The sequence below is a fragment of the Muntiacus reevesi genome, chromosome 2 (assembly GCF_963930625.1).
Source record: "Muntiacus reevesi chromosome 2, mMunRee1.1, whole genome shotgun sequence".
Taxonomy (NCBI): Eukaryota; Metazoa; Chordata; class Mammalia; order Artiodactyla; family Cervidae; genus Muntiacus; species Muntiacus reevesi.
The window spans coordinates 189,983,251-190,001,392 of NC_089250.1; the positions used below are offsets into that span (position 1 = coordinate 189,983,251).

The 18,142-nt window shown below is 43.3% G+C and overlaps 1 protein-coding gene across 1 annotated transcript in view; it reads left to right on the forward strand.

The window, feature by feature from the left end:
* The window catches only part of SNX29 (sorting nexin 29), a 576,513-nt gene that overhangs the window by 278,641 nt on the left and 279,730 nt on the right, over positions 1–18,142 (forward strand). The window contains exon 15 of the mRNA XM_065924349.1: positions 13,812–13,918. Coding sequence (XP_065780421.1) covers positions 13,812–13,918 — 107 coding nt within the window. The remainder of the gene's footprint in view (positions 1–13,811; positions 13,919–18,142) is intronic.

The window sequence follows — 18,142 nt, forward strand, 5'->3', positions numbered from 1 at the left end:
GTTCTGACTTAAAGTGAATGTGTTTGTACCAGACACACTTTCCGTGTCTCTCTGGGTGTAAGGAGAGAAGGCTTATTATTTTTGCCAATTTTTTTCCGTTTGGAATCTAACTTGGATAATTATGCCATCAAGGAAATACATAGAGGAGAAAACTGCTGACTGCTCAGAGTTTGTACAAGTAAATAAAGTGTAGATCTTCTCGTGAATAATGTGGATGTTAAGTAGGTCGCCTGGGTTACAAGGCATTCTGTGCTAGACGGATAACCTAGATAGCTTCACTTCTGGCACCAGCCCCAGCTGACCAGACTGAGTCCTGCATGGAGGTTCCCGTGAATGACGCATCTGAAGATGCTTGGTCACCTCCAAAGTGCCAAGTAAGATGAAGCAACATCACTGTTTTATTTTTATGAAGACCCATTGTGTGTGGATGTAGCTTTCAAATTGTGTTTAGCAAATTAAATCCAGCCCTTACTCCATTTTGCTTTTGGGCTTATGTTTTGGCCTTTTCGACACTGTGTCCCTTACCCCACCCCCCACCCCGGCTGCCATCCTCCGGGGCCATGTTGTAAGACCCCCGGTGGGTGTCTGAAACTGTGGGTAACAGATCCCACATATGCTGTTCTGTCCTGTACTAATAGGAGGGTTGTATATATAGCATTGAATACACTGGACAAAGAGATGGTTCATGTCCTAGGCAGGGCAGGATGGTACAAGATTTCACCATGCTACTCAGAATGATATGTGATTTAAAACTTAATGAAATGTTTATTTCTGGAATTTTCCATTTAATATTTTTGGACCACAATTGACCACAGGTATCTGAAACCACGGAAATTAAATTGCCGATGGAGCCAGTCTACTATACAACTTAAGTTTCTCATCCACGGTTGAAATATCTAAACACGTGGGTCAGAGTTTCTTTCTGTCCTCTTTGTGCAGCGCTTGAGCAGGGCAGAAGGTCAAGTTCTGAACACTGTCAGAGTAACTCAAACTATGGACCAAGATTGTTAATGAAAAAGTTTAGGCTTGAGACAGCATTGCTAGCCAGTGTTTTTAAGACTTCTATTCTAGAATGCAGAGTGAGCTCTTTTGGACCCAGATTGTTTCCTTCTGGGCCGTTGAGTTGTCTTTCTGTGCCCAGACTAATAGATCACTCTCAGGAAACGGATATCTTAAAACAGCAACAACAAGCGTGAAGTGCAGTCAGTCACAGAGGTGTGTATCTGTTGTTCAGCTTTGACGTGCAGGATTCAGTCCCAGTTACCCTCTCCAAGGTGACTGGTTTGCTGGAGGATGTGCGGAGAGGAGGAAGCGGTGCTGTAAGCTGCCGTTTTTGGCTCTCATATGACTTGACGTTACTCACACTTCTATTGTGCTGCTTTCCTTGAACACCTGCATGTTCTCTTGCTCCCGTGGCAGACGAAATCTTTTGGGCTTGAAAACACACTGATCAGATGTGATGCTTGTACAAACTCCAGCTAAAGGGACAAATGACTTCTGGCAGCTCACCACAGGTTGACCTTGCCCGTAGAGAGGTAGCTCCCCTCACTTTCCTAGTATTAATCTGTAAGCTGTAGAGGTACGTCTCCTTCCATTCACCTGCTGATGGACACTTAGGCTGTGTCCATGTCTTGGCTGTTGTAAATAATGTGCTGCTATGAATACTGGGGTGTATGTTTTTTTTTTTTTTTTTTCCAAATTAGTGTTTTTATTTTCTTTGGATATATATCCAGGAGTGGAATTGCTGGATCATATGGTAATTTCTATTTTTACCTTTTTGAGGAACCTCCATACTGTTTCCGCAGAAGCTGCACCACTTTACTTTCCCACCAGCATTTATTGTTTGTGGCCTTTTGATGATTAGCTGTTTTGATAGGGGTGAGGTGAGGCTGCACTGTGGTTTTAATTTTCATTTCTCTGATGATTAGCAATGTTGAGCATCTTTCCATGTGTCTGTCTGCCATCTGTATATCTTTTTTTGAAAAATGTCTATTTAGGTCTTCTGACCATTTTAAAATTGGGTTGTTTGTTTTTTAGATATTGAGCTGTAGAGAGCTGTGTACATACTTTGGATATTAACCCCTATTGGTTATGTGAAAGTCGCTTAGTCGTGTCTGACTCTTTGTGAGCCCATGTGTACTATACAGTTCATGGAATTCTCCAGGCCAGAATACTGGAGTGGGTTAGCCTTTCCCTTTTCCAGGTGATTTTCCCAACCCAGGAATTGAACCCTGGTCTTCTGCATTGTAGGAGGATTCTTTACCAGCTGAGCCACAAGGGAAGCCCAAGAATACTGGAGTGGGTAGCCTATCCCTTCTCCAGCAGATCTTCCTGACCAAGGGATCGAACTGGGGTCTCCTGCATTGCAGGTGGATTCTTTACCAACTGAGCTATCAGGGAATTCCTGATACAAATAACAAATTGGTTATGTTATTTGCAAATATGTTCTCCTTTTGATAGCTTGTCTTTTTTGTTGTAGCTGATGGTTTCCTTTGTTGTGCAAAAGCTTTTAAGTTTTTAATTAGATCCCATTTGTTTATTTTTTGCTTTGCTTCCTTTGCCTTAGGAACATCGAAAAAATATTGCTACACTTTTTGTTGAACAGTGTTCTGCCTATGTTTTCTTTTAGGAGTTTTGTAGTTTCTGGTCTTATATTTAGTTCTTTAATCCATTTTGTGTTTGTTTTTGTACATGGTATGAGAGAATGTTCTAATTTCATTCTTATACATGTATCTGTCCAGTTTTCCCAGCATCACTAGTTGAAAAAAGTATCTTTTTTCCATTGTATATTCCTGTCTCCTTTGCTTTAGATTAATTGACCGAAAGTGTGTGGGTTTATTTCTGGGCTTTCTCTTCTGTTCTGTTGCTCCTGCTTTCCTTTTTTATGTGAGTGCCATACTGTTCTGATTGCTGTAGCTTTGTAGTATTGTCTGAAATCAAGGGAGTGTGAGGCCTCCAGCTCTGGTCCTTCTCAGGGTTGTTTTGTTTATTTGGGGCCTTTCGTATTTCCATACAAATTTTTAGAAGTATTTTAGTTCTGTGAAGAATGACATTGGTATTTTGATAGGGATTGCATTGAATCTGTAGACTGGTATTTTGATAGGGATTGCATTGAATCTGTAGACTGCCTTGGGTGTTATGGTCATTTTAACAATACTAGTTTTTCTGGTCCATGGACACAGTGTATCTTTCTGCCTCTTTGTGTTGTCTTCAGTTTCTTCCGTAGGTGCTTTATAGTTTTCTCAGTACAGGTTTTTTACCTCCTTGGCTAGATCTATTACTAGGTATTTTATTCTTTTTGATGTGACAGTGAGTGGAATTGTTTTTTACATTTATCTTTTTTTATAGTTCATTATTAATGTATAGAAATAAAGTAGATTTCTGAATATTGTTTTTGTATTCTGTAACTTTACTGAGTTCATTAATGAACTCTAGTAGTTTTTTAGTGGTATCTTCTGGACTTTCTATATATAATGTCATGTCATCAGCAAACAGTGATAGTGTTACTTCTTCCTTTCCAATTTGGATTCCTTTTATTTCTCTTTCTTGTCTGATTACCATGACTAGGACTTCCAATGCTATGCCGAACAGAAGTGGCGAGTGGGAATCCTTATTTTATTCTTGATCTTAGAGGAAATGCATTCAGCTTTTTATTTGAAGATTAAAGATTTTTTTCACCAAATAAAATTGAATTTAGTTTTTCAGAGAATTGAGTTTTTGTACAATATGAGCATTGTCGATAAAAGACCTAATGCTTCCAGCCACCATCTTCCCCCATTTCCCACTGCTCACAAGCAAACTCTTTAAACCTTTTTTAAGAAAATTAATTAATTATTTTTGTCTCTGCTGGGTCTACATTGTGGCAAGGCTTTCTCTAGTTGCAGCAAGTGGGGGCTATTCTTCATTGTAGCTTCTCATTGCAGTGACTTCTCTTGTTGCCAAGCACAGACTCTAGGCCCACAGGCTTCAGTAGTTACGGCATGCGGGTTTAGTTGCTCTAAGACATGTTGAATCTTTCCGGACCAGGGATCAAACCTGTGTCCACTGCATTGGCAGGTGAATTCTTAGCCACTGTGCCACCAGCAAATTCCTACTTTAAGCTTTTAGTTGATTCTTTCAGTAGTTACCTTGATATCTCTGAATAATTTGTCTATTGCTTCTTGTTAATTTTTTTTTAAAGTTGTCCAGTTCAGTTGCTCAGTCGTGTCCGACTCTTCGTGACTGGATGGACTTCAGCACTCCAGGCTTGCCCGTTGGTCACCAGCTCCGAGAGCTTGCTCAAACTCAGGTCCATCAAGCTGGTGATGCCTTCCCACCATCTCATCCTCTATCGTCCCCTTCTCCTCCTGTCTATTGATTTCTTATTGTGGAAGATGAAGGGTAGCATTATCTGGTCCTTCACACCCTTGAAGTATGTGTGTACACACCCACTTGAATACACACAGACATACACACACACCCTCCAGTTGTCATATAATCTAGCACAGTCATGTAATCATTTTGGTTCGATCAGTGGTCCATGATTACATTATTATGACTCTAAAAATTCACTCTTCAGCTCAGCCATGAGATAGATACATACATGATCAGTATTTTTGGACAACTTTTACATTTCTTCAAAGTTAATACTTAACTGTTCTGAGTTTTAAAATTTTTTTGGTATTATGTGTACTTTTCACTAATTCACCTCCAGATGCTCCCTCAGTTATATAAATCTCAGTATTTTCAAACACTGAAGTCATCAGTGTCATCCTGAGATGGTCTCTCCTGGAAGTCCTCCGACCTTTAGCTGGAAGAAGCCTGACTCCTCCATGCATCTGTACTCTCCAGTTCACTCCTCCTTTATTGCAGTGTAATTCATCTGTTGTACCATTCACCCTTTTCAGTGCACAGGTCAGTGCTTTTGGTTCATTCACAAGATTGTCCAAGCATCATTTTCTAGAACATTTTTATCACCCCAGAAAGAAAGCCAATACTCGTTAGCAATCACTCCCCATCACTCCTTCCTCCCAACTTCTGGAGATCAGTACCTGCTCTGGGCATTTCATGATATCATACAGTATGAGGCCTCTGTGTCTGGCTTTTTTCACTCAGCATCATGTTTTCAAGGTACCACCATATTGTGACATGGGTCAACACTTCTTTCCTTTTTAAAGCTGAATAATAATCCATTGGGCTTCCCTTGTGGCTCAGCTGGTAAAGAATTTGCCTGCAATGCAGGAGACCTGGGTTCGATATCTGGGTTGGGAAGACTTCCTGGAGAAGGGAAAGGCTACCCACTCCAGTATTCTGGCCTGGAGAATTCTGTAGTCCATGGGGTTGCAAAGAGTCAGACATGACTGAGTGACTTTCACTTTCACACTTTCATACAATGACCCATTGTATTGGCACATTACACTTTGTTTATCCATTTGTCCATGATGGCCCTGTGAGTTTTTTCTACTTTAGTTGTCATGAAGGATTTTCTCACACTCACTTTTGTGTTGGATCCCCTATATCTTGGCACCTCTATGTTTCTCATCTTAGATTTCTTCTCTTCTTTGGGTGGGAGATAAAGTTTTTGAGAGGTTGCTTGTCTGTAAACGTCCTTAGCATTTCTCATGTGGTTTGGATCTGTAGATAATTCTAGGTTGGAAATCATTCCTCTCAGGATGTTGGAGATAGCTCTTTATTGTTTTCTAGCTTACACTGCTGCTGTTTAGAAATCCTATGCCGTTTCTAACTTTTTATCCTTTGTAAAACTTGTCCTTCCACTCTGGGCCCTTATGCCCTCTCGTCTTTGTCTCTTGTGTTCTGGAAATTCACTGTTAGTAGGGAATCATCTCTCACCATCGAGCTTGGCCTCATGGAGCTCGTTCTTGGTGAGCTCTGCGACCTCAACACTCATGTCTGGGACATTTTGGCTCTGGGACATTTCCTGAATTGTGTCTTTGACTTCCTCCTTCTCTATTGTTTTACTTTTTCCTTTCTTGAGCTCTTCTCACTTGGTAATCATGACTTTCTCTTCTGTTCTCTCTTTTGTCATCCTTTGGCTCTGCTCTCTAGAAGCTTCTTTACCTTCTATCCCCTGGGGCGTGGTGTTGCATTTCTGCCGTCATGGTTTTGCTTTCCAAAGTGCTTTCTTACACTCTGTGGGTTTTTTATTCAAATATCCTTCTCTCCTATTTCTCAGCTTGCCCCTTCTCGTCTCTCTGGGAGCATGACACATAGTTTGCTTTTGAAGTGTTCTTCTTGCTTAATAATTTTCCTTTCCTACAGCTTGATTTCTCTGTTTATTCTAGTCCCTGTCTTTCATTTTAGGGGCTTGCCTGAAATACGAGGTGATTCCTGACTGTCTTCTCACATGTGAGAGTCGGGCACTAAAACACGGATTAAAAACTATCCCTGATCATTTCCTGGTGGGGTGTTGGGGCTGTGCCATTTCCCTGAAAAGCCTCCCACATTGAGCCCTTTTAGTTCTTTTCTCTTTGGCTGGTAGATTCTTAGGATCGTGCTATCTGTTCCCTTGCCTAGAGGTATATGCCTGCTGCTCTGGGAGTTGAGTGGGTGGTGGGGGGCTCGCCTGTGGCTCAGATTGTAAAGAATCTGCCTGCAGTGTGGGAGATACAGGTTCACTCCCTGGGCCAGGAGGATCTCCTGGAGAAGGGCATGGCAATCCACACCAGTATTCTTGCCTAGAGAAATCCATGGACAGAGGAGCCTGGTAGGTTATAGTCCATGGGGTCCCAAAGAGTTGGACACGACTGAGTGATTAACACACTGGGAGTTGCAAAGGGGAGAAAAATGGGAGAACTTCAAAAGTTTATTATGTATTGTTTTTACCTCTATTGTCAGTAAGATACCCCTACCTTCAATTCAGGCACAGCTACTTTCCCCCCCCCCCCCCCCCCCACCATTTCCAAAGAATAAGCCTGTTAGTCATCTGCTAGTTGCTTCTTAAGACCGACTCGTTAATCCCTTCTTTGGACTGTTAGCTGGTGTTCACCCTTACTCCTAGAAGTGTCTTGTTCAGCAGTTTAAGCAAGTTGTTCATTTTAAACAGAGTGTATTTTGGAGTTGCCTACTTGCAGCTGAGAATGAAATTTTCTCAGGTCTGTCAAATTATTTACCAGTTGCTGGTCTGCTTCTCAGCTTTTAAAATTTTGTTATGTTTTCTTTGATTCTCTTTTTCTGTAAGGGTGGCGCCTTTAGAAAGACTTTAAAAAAATCAATACTTACTCTTTATTGTGTCTCTGTTGTGTTGTCCTTGTTAATTCCCTAAGTCACGTCTGACCTTTGCAATCCCATGGACTGCAGCACGCCAGGCTTCCCTGTCCTTCACCATCTCCCAGAATTTGCTCAAATTCAAGTCCATTGAGTCGGTGATGCCATCCAACCATCTCATCCTCTGTCATCCCCTTCTCCTCCTGCCTTTAGTCTTTCCCAGTATCAAGGTCTTTTTCAGTGTGTCGACTCTTTGCACCAGGTGGCCAAAGTATTGGAGCTTCAGCTTCAACATCAGTCCTTCCAATGAATATTCAGGACTGATTTCCTTTAGAATTGAATGTTTGATCTCCTTGCAGTCCAAGGGACTCTCAAGAGTCTTCTCCAACACTACAGTTCAAAACCATCAATTCTTCAGCACTCAGCTTTCTTTATGGGTTGACCCTCACATCCATACTTGACTACTGGAGAAACCATAGCTTTGATTAGACGGACCTTGGTCAGCAAAATAACGTCTGTGCTTTTTAGTATGCTCTCTAGTTTTGTCATAGCTTTTCTTCCAAGGAGCAAAACATCTTTTAACTTCATGACTGCAGTCACCATCTGTAGTGATTTTGGAGCCCAAGAAAATAAAGTCTCTCACTGTTTCCATTGTTTCCCCACCTACTTGCCATGAAGTGATGGGACCAGATGCCATGATCTTCCTTTTTAGAATGTTGAGTTTTAAGCCAGCTTTTTCACTCTCCTCTTCCACTTTCATCTAAAGGGCTCTTTAGTTCCTCTTCATCTTCTGCCACAAGGGTGGTGTCATCTGCATATCTGAGGTTATTGATATTTCTCCCAGCAAATATCTTGATTCCAGCTTGTGCTTCATCCAGCCCAGCATTTCACATGATGTGCTCTGCATATAAGTTAAATAAGCAGGGTGACAGTATACAACCTTGATGTACTCCTTTCCTAATTTGGAACCAGTCTGTTGTCCCATGTCCAGTTCTAACTGTTGCTTCTTGACCTGCATACAGATTTGTCAGGAGGCAGGGAACGTGGTCTGGTATTCCTGTCTCTTTCAGAATTTCCCACAGTTTATTGTGATCCACACAGTCAAAAGCTTTGGCATCGTCAATAAAGCGGAAATAGACGTTCTTCTGGAACTCTCTTGTTTTTTCCACGATCCAACAGATGTTGGCAGTTTGATCTCTGGTTCCTCTGCCTTTTCTAAATCCATCTTGAACATCTGGAAATTCACAGTTCACGTACTGTTGAAGACTCACTTGGAGAATTTTGAGTATTATTTTGCTAGTGTGTTCAGTTCAATCACTCAGTCATGTCCAACTCTTTGTGACCCCATGAACCGCAGCACGCCAGGCCTCCCTGTCCATCACCAACTCCCGGAGTCCACCCAAACCCTGTCCATCGAGTCGGTGATGCCATCCAACCATCTCATCCTCTGTCGTCCCCTTCTCCTCCTGCCCTCAATCTTTCCCAGCATCAGGGTCTTTTCAAATGAGTCAGCTCTTCGCATCAGGTGGCCAAAGTATTGGAATTCCAGCTTCACCATCAGTCCTTCCAGTGAACACCAAGGACTGATCTCCTTTAGGATGAACTGGTTGGACCTCCTTGCAGTCCAAGGGACTCTCGAGTTTTCTCCAACACCATAGTTCAAAATCTCCAATTCTTTGGCGCTCAGCTTTCTTCACAGTCCAACTCTCACATCCATACATGACCACTGGAAAAACAATAGCCTTGACTAGATGGACCTTTGTTGACAAAGTAATGTCTCTGCTTTTTAATATGCTGTCTAGGTTGGTCATAACTTTCCTTCCAAGGAGTAAGCGTTTTTTAATTTCATTGCTGCAATCACCATCTGCAGTGATTTTGGAGGCCAGAAAAATAAAATCAGCCACTGTTTCCACTCTTTCCCCATCTATTTGCCATGAAGTGATGGGACCAGATGCCATGATCTTAGTTTTCTGAATGTTGAGTTTTAAGCCAACTTTTTCACTGTCCTTTTTCACTTTCATCAAGAGGCCCTTTAGTTCTTCTTCACTTTCTCCCATAAGGGTGGTAGTATCTGCATATCTGAGGTTATTGATATTTCTCCCAGCAATCTTGATTCCAGTTTGTGCTTTTTCCAGCCCAGTGTTTCTCATGATGTACTCTGCATATGTAAGTTAAATAAGCAGGGTGAAAATATACAGCCTTGATGTACTCCTTTTCCTATTTGGAACCAATCTGTTGTTCCATGTCCAGTTCTAACTGTTGCTTCCTGACCTGCATACAGGTTTCTCAAGAAGCAGGTCAGGTGGTCTGGTATGCCCATCTGTTTCCGAATTTTCCACAGTTTATTGTGATCCACACAGTCAAAGGCTTTGGCATAGTCAGTAAAGCAGAGGTAGATGTTTTTCTGGAACTCTCTTGCTTTTTTGATGATCCAGCGGATGTTGACAATTTGCTCTCTGGTTCCTCTGCCTTTTCTAAAACCAACTTGAACATCTGGAAGTTCTCAGTTCACGTATTGCTGAAGCCTGGCTTGGAGAATTTTAGGCATCACTTTACTAGCGTGTGAGATGAGTGCAATTGTGTGGTAGTTTGAGCATTGCCTTTCTTTGGGATTGGAATGAAAACTGACCTTTTCCAGTCCTCTGGCCGCTGCTGAGTTTTCCAAATTTGCTGGCATGTTGAGTGCAGCACTTTCACAGCATCATCTTTTAGGATTTGAAATAGCTCAACTGGAATTCCATCAACTCCACTAGTTTTGTTCATAGTGATGCTTCCTAAGGCCCACTTGACTTTGCATTTCATTTATTTATTTATTTATTTATTTTTTGACTCTGCATTTCAGGATGTCTGAGTCTAGCTGAGTGATCACGCCATCGTGATTATCTGGGTCGTGAAGATCTTTTTTGTACAGTTCTGTGTATTCTTGCCACCTCTTCTTAATATCTTCTGCTTCTGTTAGGTCCATACCATTTCTGTCCTTTATTGTGCCCATCTCTGCATGAAATTGTTCCCTTGGTGTTTCTGATTTTCTGGAAGAGATCTATAGTCTTTCCCATTCTATTGTTTTCCTTGATTTGTTTTCATTGATCACTAAGGAAGGCGTTGTTATTTCTCCTTGCTATTCTTTGGAACTCTGCATTCAGATGGGTATATCTTTCCTTTTCTCCTTTGCATTTTGCTTCTCTTCTTTGCTCAGACATTTGTAAGGCCTCCTCAGACAGCCATTTTGCCTTTTTTGCATTTCTTTTTCTTGGGGATGGTGCCTCCTATACAATGTCATGAACCTCCGTCCATAATTCTTTAGGCACTCTGTCTATCAGATCTAATCTCTTGAATCCGTTTGTCACTTCCACTGTATAATCATAAGGGATTTGATTTAGGTCATACCTGGGTGGTATAGTGGTTTTCCCTACTTTCTTCAGTTTAAGTCTGAATTTGACAATAAGGAGTTCATGATCTGAGCCTCCGTCAGCTCCTGGTCTTGTTTTTGCTGACTGTATAGAGTTTCTCTATCTTTGACTGCAAAGAATATAACCAGTCTGATTTCGGTGTTGACCATCTGGTGATGTCCATGTGTAGAGTTTTCTCTTCTGTTGTTCAAAGAGTGTGTTTGCCATGATCAGCGTATTCTCTTGGCAAAACTTTGTTAACTTTTGCCCTGCTTCATTTTGTACTCCAAGGTCATACTTGCCTGTTAACTCCAGGTATCTTTTGACTTTCTACTTTTGCATTCCAGTCCTCTATGATGAAAAGGACATTTTTAAAATTTTTTTATTTTTTTGGTATTAGTTCTAGAAGGTCTTGTAGGTCCTCATAGAACCATTCACCTTCAACTTCTTCAGCATTAGTGATTGGGGCATAGACTTGGGTTACTGTGATATTGAATGGCTTGTCTTGGAAGCAAGTAGAGATCATTGTGTCATTTTTGAGTTTGTACCCAAGTACTGCATTTCAGACTCTTGTTGACTATGAGAGCTACTCCATTTCTTCTAAGGGATTCTTGCCCACAGTGGTAGATATAATGGTCGTCTGAGTTAAATTCGCCCATTCCAGTCCATTTTAGTTCACTGGTTTCTAAAATGTCAGTGTTCAGTCTTGCCATCTCCTGTTTGACCACATCCAATTTACCTTGATTCATGGACCTAACATTCCAGGTTCCTATGCAGTATTGTTCTTTATAGCATTGGGCTTTACTTCCATCACCAGTCACATCCACAACTGGGTGTTGTTTTTGCTTTGGCTCTGTCTCTTCATTCTTTCTGGAATTATTTCTCCCTCTTCTCCAATAGCATATCTGGCACCTGTTGACCCGGGGAGTTTATCTTTCAGTGTCGTATCTTTTTGCCTTTTCATACTGTTCATGGGGTTCATGGGGTTCTCAAAGCAATAATACTGAAGTGGTTTGCCATCCCCTTCTCCAGTAGACCGTGTTTTGTCAGAACTCTCCACCATGACCCGTCCATCTTGGGCGGCCCTATACATCATGGCTCATAGATTCATTGAGTTAGGTGAGGCTGTGATCCATGTGATCAGTTTGATTAGTTTTCAGTGATTGTGGTTTTCATTCTGTCTGCCCTCTGATGGATAAGAATAAGAGGCTTATGGAAGCTTCCTGATGGGAAATCCCTTAGAGTTTTATTCCAGCATGTTCTGTGTGGTCACTCAGATGCCCAGACCAGCTGTACCCTGATGGAGGCTCCATGAGGGGCTGAAGGCGGAGCCTCTGAGCAGTTCAGGCCCAGAAACCACTCCCACTTTGCCTTGTCTTTCCCAGTGTTGACTTCTGCCTGAGTGCCTGACTAGCATCCGTGCCTCTCATGTCCCAGTGGCTGGAGGACTAGGCATAGCTTCCTGTTTTGCTTCATTGCTGTCTCATCACACTTGATTGGAACATCCAGGGGTCTCATCTCAGGACACACAGGCCTCTGCATCCCTGATGCTTTTTTTCAGACCTGGCACGAGTCTGCAGTCTTAAATCACACCACTGGATCTTCTTAATTGCTCGTGTGGCCATTTTTCCTACTCTTGTTCTCCTATTTAACTTGGAATTATCTGGCTCTTTTCCAGATTTTATCTATTTCTGTCATATTTTATCAGTTTCTATTGTAGAAGCAGTTTCTATGGGCATCAACTGTGCAGATTTTTTTATTGAAGTGTAGTTGATTTACAATGTTGTGTTAGCTTCAAGGATATAGCAGAATAATTCAGTTGTACATATTTATCTTTCTTTTCAGATTTTTTTCCATTACAGGTAATTTTAAGATAATGAAGTGTAGCTCCTTGTATTATACAGTAGGCCCTTGTTGTTTACCTGTTTTATATTCAGTCATATATATATGTCAATCCCAAACTCCTGATATACCCACTACTGAACTACCACCTTTGGTAATCATAAGTTTTTTTTCTTTGTCAATCTATTTTTGTTTTGGTAAGAAGTTCATGTGCCTCAGTTTTTTAGATTCCACATATAAATGATACCCTATGACATTTGTCTTTCTCTGTGTGACTTATGTACTTATGACAGTCTCTAGGTCCGTACGTCTTGCTGCAAATGGCATTATTTCATTCCTTTTTATGACTGAATAGTATTTCATTTGTATATGTACCCCGTCTTTTTTACCATTCATCTGCCAGTGGACATTTAGGTTGCTTCCATGTCCTGGCTGTTGTAAATCATGCTGCTGTCAATTCGGATGCATGTATCCTCTCAAATTAAAAGTTTCCTCTGGGTAGATACCCAGAATCTAGAATTGCAGGATCCTATGGTAACTCCATTTTTAGCTCATACAGCTTAATATTGAAAAAACAACCCAGTAAAAAATGAGCTGAAGACCTAAACAGATAGTTCTCCAAAGAAGACATACAGATGGTCAACAGGCACATGAAAAGAGGCTCAATATCACTAATTATTATAGAAATGCAAATCAGAACAGTGAAAATGGCCATCAGTAAGTCTACCAATAGCGAATGCTGAAGATGTCGGAAAATGGGAGCCCTCCTACACCACCGGTGGGAATGTAAATTGCTGCAGTCATTATGGAGAACAGTGTGAAGGTTTCTTACAGTACTGTGCTAATTCTCGCGCTGATCTGAGAGCCAGTATCTCGTGGAGATGTCTTTGCATTGTCATTGTGCTCTGGCTTTGGAGTTTTTCCAGAAGCTTCCTTGATTCTAAATGCTACCTGAGCAGCCCTACTGCCATTTCACTTCATGCTGTAGGCAGGTACTCCCTCCATGAAAAACGTTTTTGTTGAAGAAAAAGAAAATTAACCAACATAGAAGATGCACATGTAGGCTCTTGTATCTTGCCAAAGCATCATCTGTTTTCCCTGAAATGGAAAGTAGTGACAAGATCGTTCCCTAGACTTCTGTGCGTCTGTCTCGAGGACAGTTATTCCATTTTTAAATACAGCTTATCATTCACTTTATTGTACTTGTGTGAAAATGATGCAATGTGGAAGTAGTTAGTAACTGTCATTTTTTTTTTCTTCTTTAGCAAGAGCCTTCTTTCCAGAGAAGCCATTTGGAAAAGAAGAAAAAAAATTTTTTTTAATTGAGGGACTTATGGTTGATTAAGTTACTTATGGGATTCTTTCTTTTCCTAAAAGTTGTCCCAAATCTTTGGAATGTTGATGGAGAAGTTACAGTCCCTGAGCAGAAACCCGGAGAAGTCGCCGAGGAACTTGCAAGCTCCTATGAAAGAAAGCTCATAGAGGTAAGGCTGATGGCGTCGATGTGTATCCCCGATGTTGGTTGCTTAGAGGACTTTTCAGACACGGGCCCAGCATGTTGGACAGATGTTAGCAAAACAACCAGTGGACACTTCCCCACCTCCTCCCCCACCAACAGACAGCATAAAATGGTTGTAATTGATACAGAAACCTAAGACGTGGTTCTTTGAAAGATATCATTTAATGAGAAACCTGTGGTAAGAGAGAAAACATATATCATGTGAAGAATAATGAAACAGTTGGATTTGGAGAATATTTAAAACAGAGAATATCATATACAACTTTGTGCTGAGAAATGGGATAATATGGATGTAGTGGACTGCTAGAATCACATGATGCGGTTAGTTTCTGGGCTGTCTCTGGCCAGTCTCTCTGACTCTGGGACCTTCCTAGTGGCATGCGCATGACTTAGCCAAGAAGGATTCCAGTGGAACACATTCTGGAAGGTTGGTGGGACTTGTGGGCTGGTGTCTCCTCTCTCCTTTTGACCCTTCCCGAATTCTTCCGGTTGGTGGTAGCTTGTTAGTTCTGTATTCCTTCCCAGGACCTCCTGCTTAAGATAACTCAGGCAGGTGAGTTACTATGGGGCCTGGCCAGGGCGGGTGGTTTTGGTCAGTGGTTCCCCTAACACCTGGAGGGTCTCTGTCACCACCGTGCCCATCCGTGGACCCTCATTCTGTGGGATCATGAGACCAGAGTTGGCTGGTGGTGGAAAGCCCAGGTGGAGAGAGGAGCAAGACCCTTACCCTCAGGAACTGGAGGACTCTGAGTCTCTGGGTGGCAGAGGCTCTCTTCCATCTCTGTATTCTCACTGACCGTTTGTTGCCAAGTGGTGACTTTAGCTAAACAGTCCTTAAAAGAAAGTATCTGCAGTTCTCCTGGGACAGGGATGTCTCTGGTTGCTGAGTGAATGAAGAGCCACTGAGCTATGAAGGGTGAAGGGTTCTGGCCAGAGGGAAAGGGGTCGGGAGCTTCTGTCCCTTCAGGGAAACCAGGACAAGTTGTCCACTTGTAAGGATGTCATCAGACCCGCCAAGCATAGAGGCCAGCGTTCTTGTCCCTGGATTCCTTTGGACTCTGGGCCTGGGGCGGTGATCTGGGGGGCTGACATGCTCATTGGAAGCTTGAGCTTGAAAAAGGGGGTCAGGAGGAAGTAACTGCCTGACCGACTGAGGAAGCACCACGGTCCGTTCATGGGCTGACTGCTCGGTTGGTTGGCTGGTTGATTCGGTGTTCATTGGGTGCCCTGTCCCCACCCGCTGTGACTGGGCGAGGGTCTCACCACCTCACTGTGTTGCAGCATTGACGGGCGGGAAAGATCTGGGTGTCTGATGTGGCGTTGGTGTCCCACCCCCTGACATCGTTGCTCTTGTTGCCTGCGAGAGAGCTCGGTGTTGAACTCCTACATCAGAGGGAATGGCAGTCGGGGTAGAAGGTTTATTGTGCCAGCCTTAAACCTTCTCCATGTCTTTGTTACCCCTGGGAGAAGAGGAGTCAGTGAGCTCAGTGAGAGGTGGAGTTGGAGTGGAGATGGTCCTCCCATGGCATTCACTACCCTGCACTGATTTTTCATTGTTTTTGTTTACCAAGTGAGGTCCTGTCAGCCATCTTTTATTTGTGAATAGCCTTCGAGCTGCATTTTATCATGACTTTTGCCAAACCCTCTCTGTTGGCCTTAATCAAGCCCATTCTTCGTGATGCTCATCTGTCAGTTTATTAATGGGTCGGTTTTTACCTAGAAGAAGTTGTAAACACACGTTGGAGTGGAGTAATGAAAGGATGTGGGGGAAGAGTCCACGTGCTGCTCTTTGCATTTCAAAAGGGCAAAAGAAGTAAAAACATTTCGTTTGAAGTAATGTGACTATTTAAAACACCCCAACAATTGAATGACTCTCCTCTGATTCATCCCAATGAAATGGGAGTTCCCGAACCTTCTTTCTCTAAGTGTCTTTCAAAGCAGGAAAACCGTTCCACCCACCTGCACACAGTTGGACCGAAAGCTCAGAACCCAGAGCAACACCATACATAGTGGCTGGTGAGACTCAGGGGCCCCGGGCTGGAGGAGTGTGCAAGGATGCTTCCTGACCCCCTGTGATGGTCAGCTTTTGAAAACAGGTTGGAAGAGAGTCCTGGCAGGTGTAGGTTAATCTGGCAGGAAAGAATACTAATATCAAACGTCATGTAAGAGCCACGGTAATCCTGGCAGCTTGCTGGCAGCACGCACTTTCAGTTCTGCTGGCTGTGCTGTGACGTCACGTCTGTGAACCCTTGCGGTCCTCAGCCTAGTTCCTTGAGGAAGCTGCTGTCCACGCGTGAGATTTTGAGTCGTGAAGTAGCTTATCTGGAGGTCCTCCACTGATAAGAAGCAGGGCTGAGTTCGAATCCCTCAGGCCGTCTAGCCCCAGGGCCCAGACCCATCTTCCTGCCGTGTACTGGAAGGCCGGGCTCCCTGAGGAAGAGTCTTGGAAGAGAAAGGCTAGGCAGTGGTCCCAGAGAGCCAGGCATGGAGGGAGATGAGGGGGTCCCCAGAGGTAGCTGACAGATGTGTGGCCCATCAGCGATTCTGAACCTGCTGGAGGGGGCCTCGCTCACACCCTCACTTACCACATGAGGAAGAAGCTTGTTCTATCTGCTCTGGTACCAGCCTGCTTCTGAAGCGACTTGTGGGAGAATGCCAGGCTGGGAGCTCCTCTGGCGACCTGTAGCTGTTGACTCTTTCAGGGTATGTTCATTGCCCAGTTCGGCTCCAGCACACAGTAGGAGCTTTATAAGTATTGAATGGGATGACAGCTAATCAAGTGGGTTCAGCTACTCAGGGTCATGTTCAAAGAGTGATAGATGGACTTCTCTCACCACTCAGGTTGAGAGAGGGAATTGTACAGGGCATGCCTTCCACTCAGAGCATCCTGGTGGAGGGGATTCCATATCTAATAAGAGGAATCAGGGCTCTTTGGAGGAGGCACATGTTTTCTGACGGTCAGTTTTAGGGGGAGTTTTAGCTTGGAGAGTCTGGAGGGGACTTTGAGTGACAGATGGGCAGTACCCACTCATCCAGCACATATTTACTGAGTGTCCAGCCTTCAGCTTCCTGTTCTCCACCTTCAGCAGCTTCCCTTCCCCCGGGAGCAGTAGAATTGATGACTCTAGAAAGTGAGATGTGAGTCTGAAGCAGAGATGTTCCTCAAATGGCTTCTTCTTCCCTAGACTGAGTTTTTCTTCCTTTTTGATTGCAAAGTCATTGATGTTTCATCCTTGGGTAGCATCTGAATAGCCAAGGCTCATCGGTGTAGGTTACACAGATGAACAAGACACAGTACCTGCCTCTGGGGAAGCTCCCGGTCTGGGTGGGGGGTGAGGAAGACATGTCCATTATGATCATTAAGAAACAGGTTTGAAGGGCCAGAGGTGCAGGCATAGAGTGGCACCTGCCTCATGGGCTCCTTGAGCTTTGTCTTTAGCAGTTTTGCAGTTTGGGTGTCTAATCGGAGCTTCTCAAATGTTCTTCCCCTTTTCTTTGGGACTGTCGTGATGATGCTCAGAAATTTCTTTTGTCCACTTCCCATCCCTCCTGAAGATCTAGACATCAAAAGAAATGGATTTGTTCTCACCAAGGGCATTGAGGATAAAGGATACTGGACATGTCCAAGATAGATCTGCTCTAAGACTCTTCTTTAGCACTTTCAAATACAGTTCTCTTGATTTGGACTCATTTCCCACTTTTTCCCTAGCAGTTGCCATCAAGAAAAATGGAGAATATTGGTGGCATTCAGATTTTGGACCCACATCACCTCCTGTAGCCTGGTGGCTTGGAGAGCACAGGTGTCCTGAATCAGACCGAGTTCAGCTTGGCCCCCTCACTACCGTGTACCCCTGAGCAGGTCACCTGACCTCTCTGAACCTCAGTGTTGCTGTCAGTAAACTTGGGCAGGTAATACCTACTGGTAGGGTTGCTTTGAGGATTAAATGTAAAGAATCTGCTTCAGTGCCTGGAGTGGACAGGAGGTTCCCTTGTGCTTGCTTTCTCCCTTCTACCCCGATGTTCTTTGGAGGAATGGTGGCCCCACCATGTCTTGCCATCCCAGTTGGGGGGTAAACCCTGCCCTGCTTAGGCCCGGGGGCAGGCCTGTGAGCTGAGCCACAGTTGGGGCTTTAGCTCCCGAATTGACCAAGAATGGTGAGAATGCTTGAGAGGCCATTTATTCAACAAC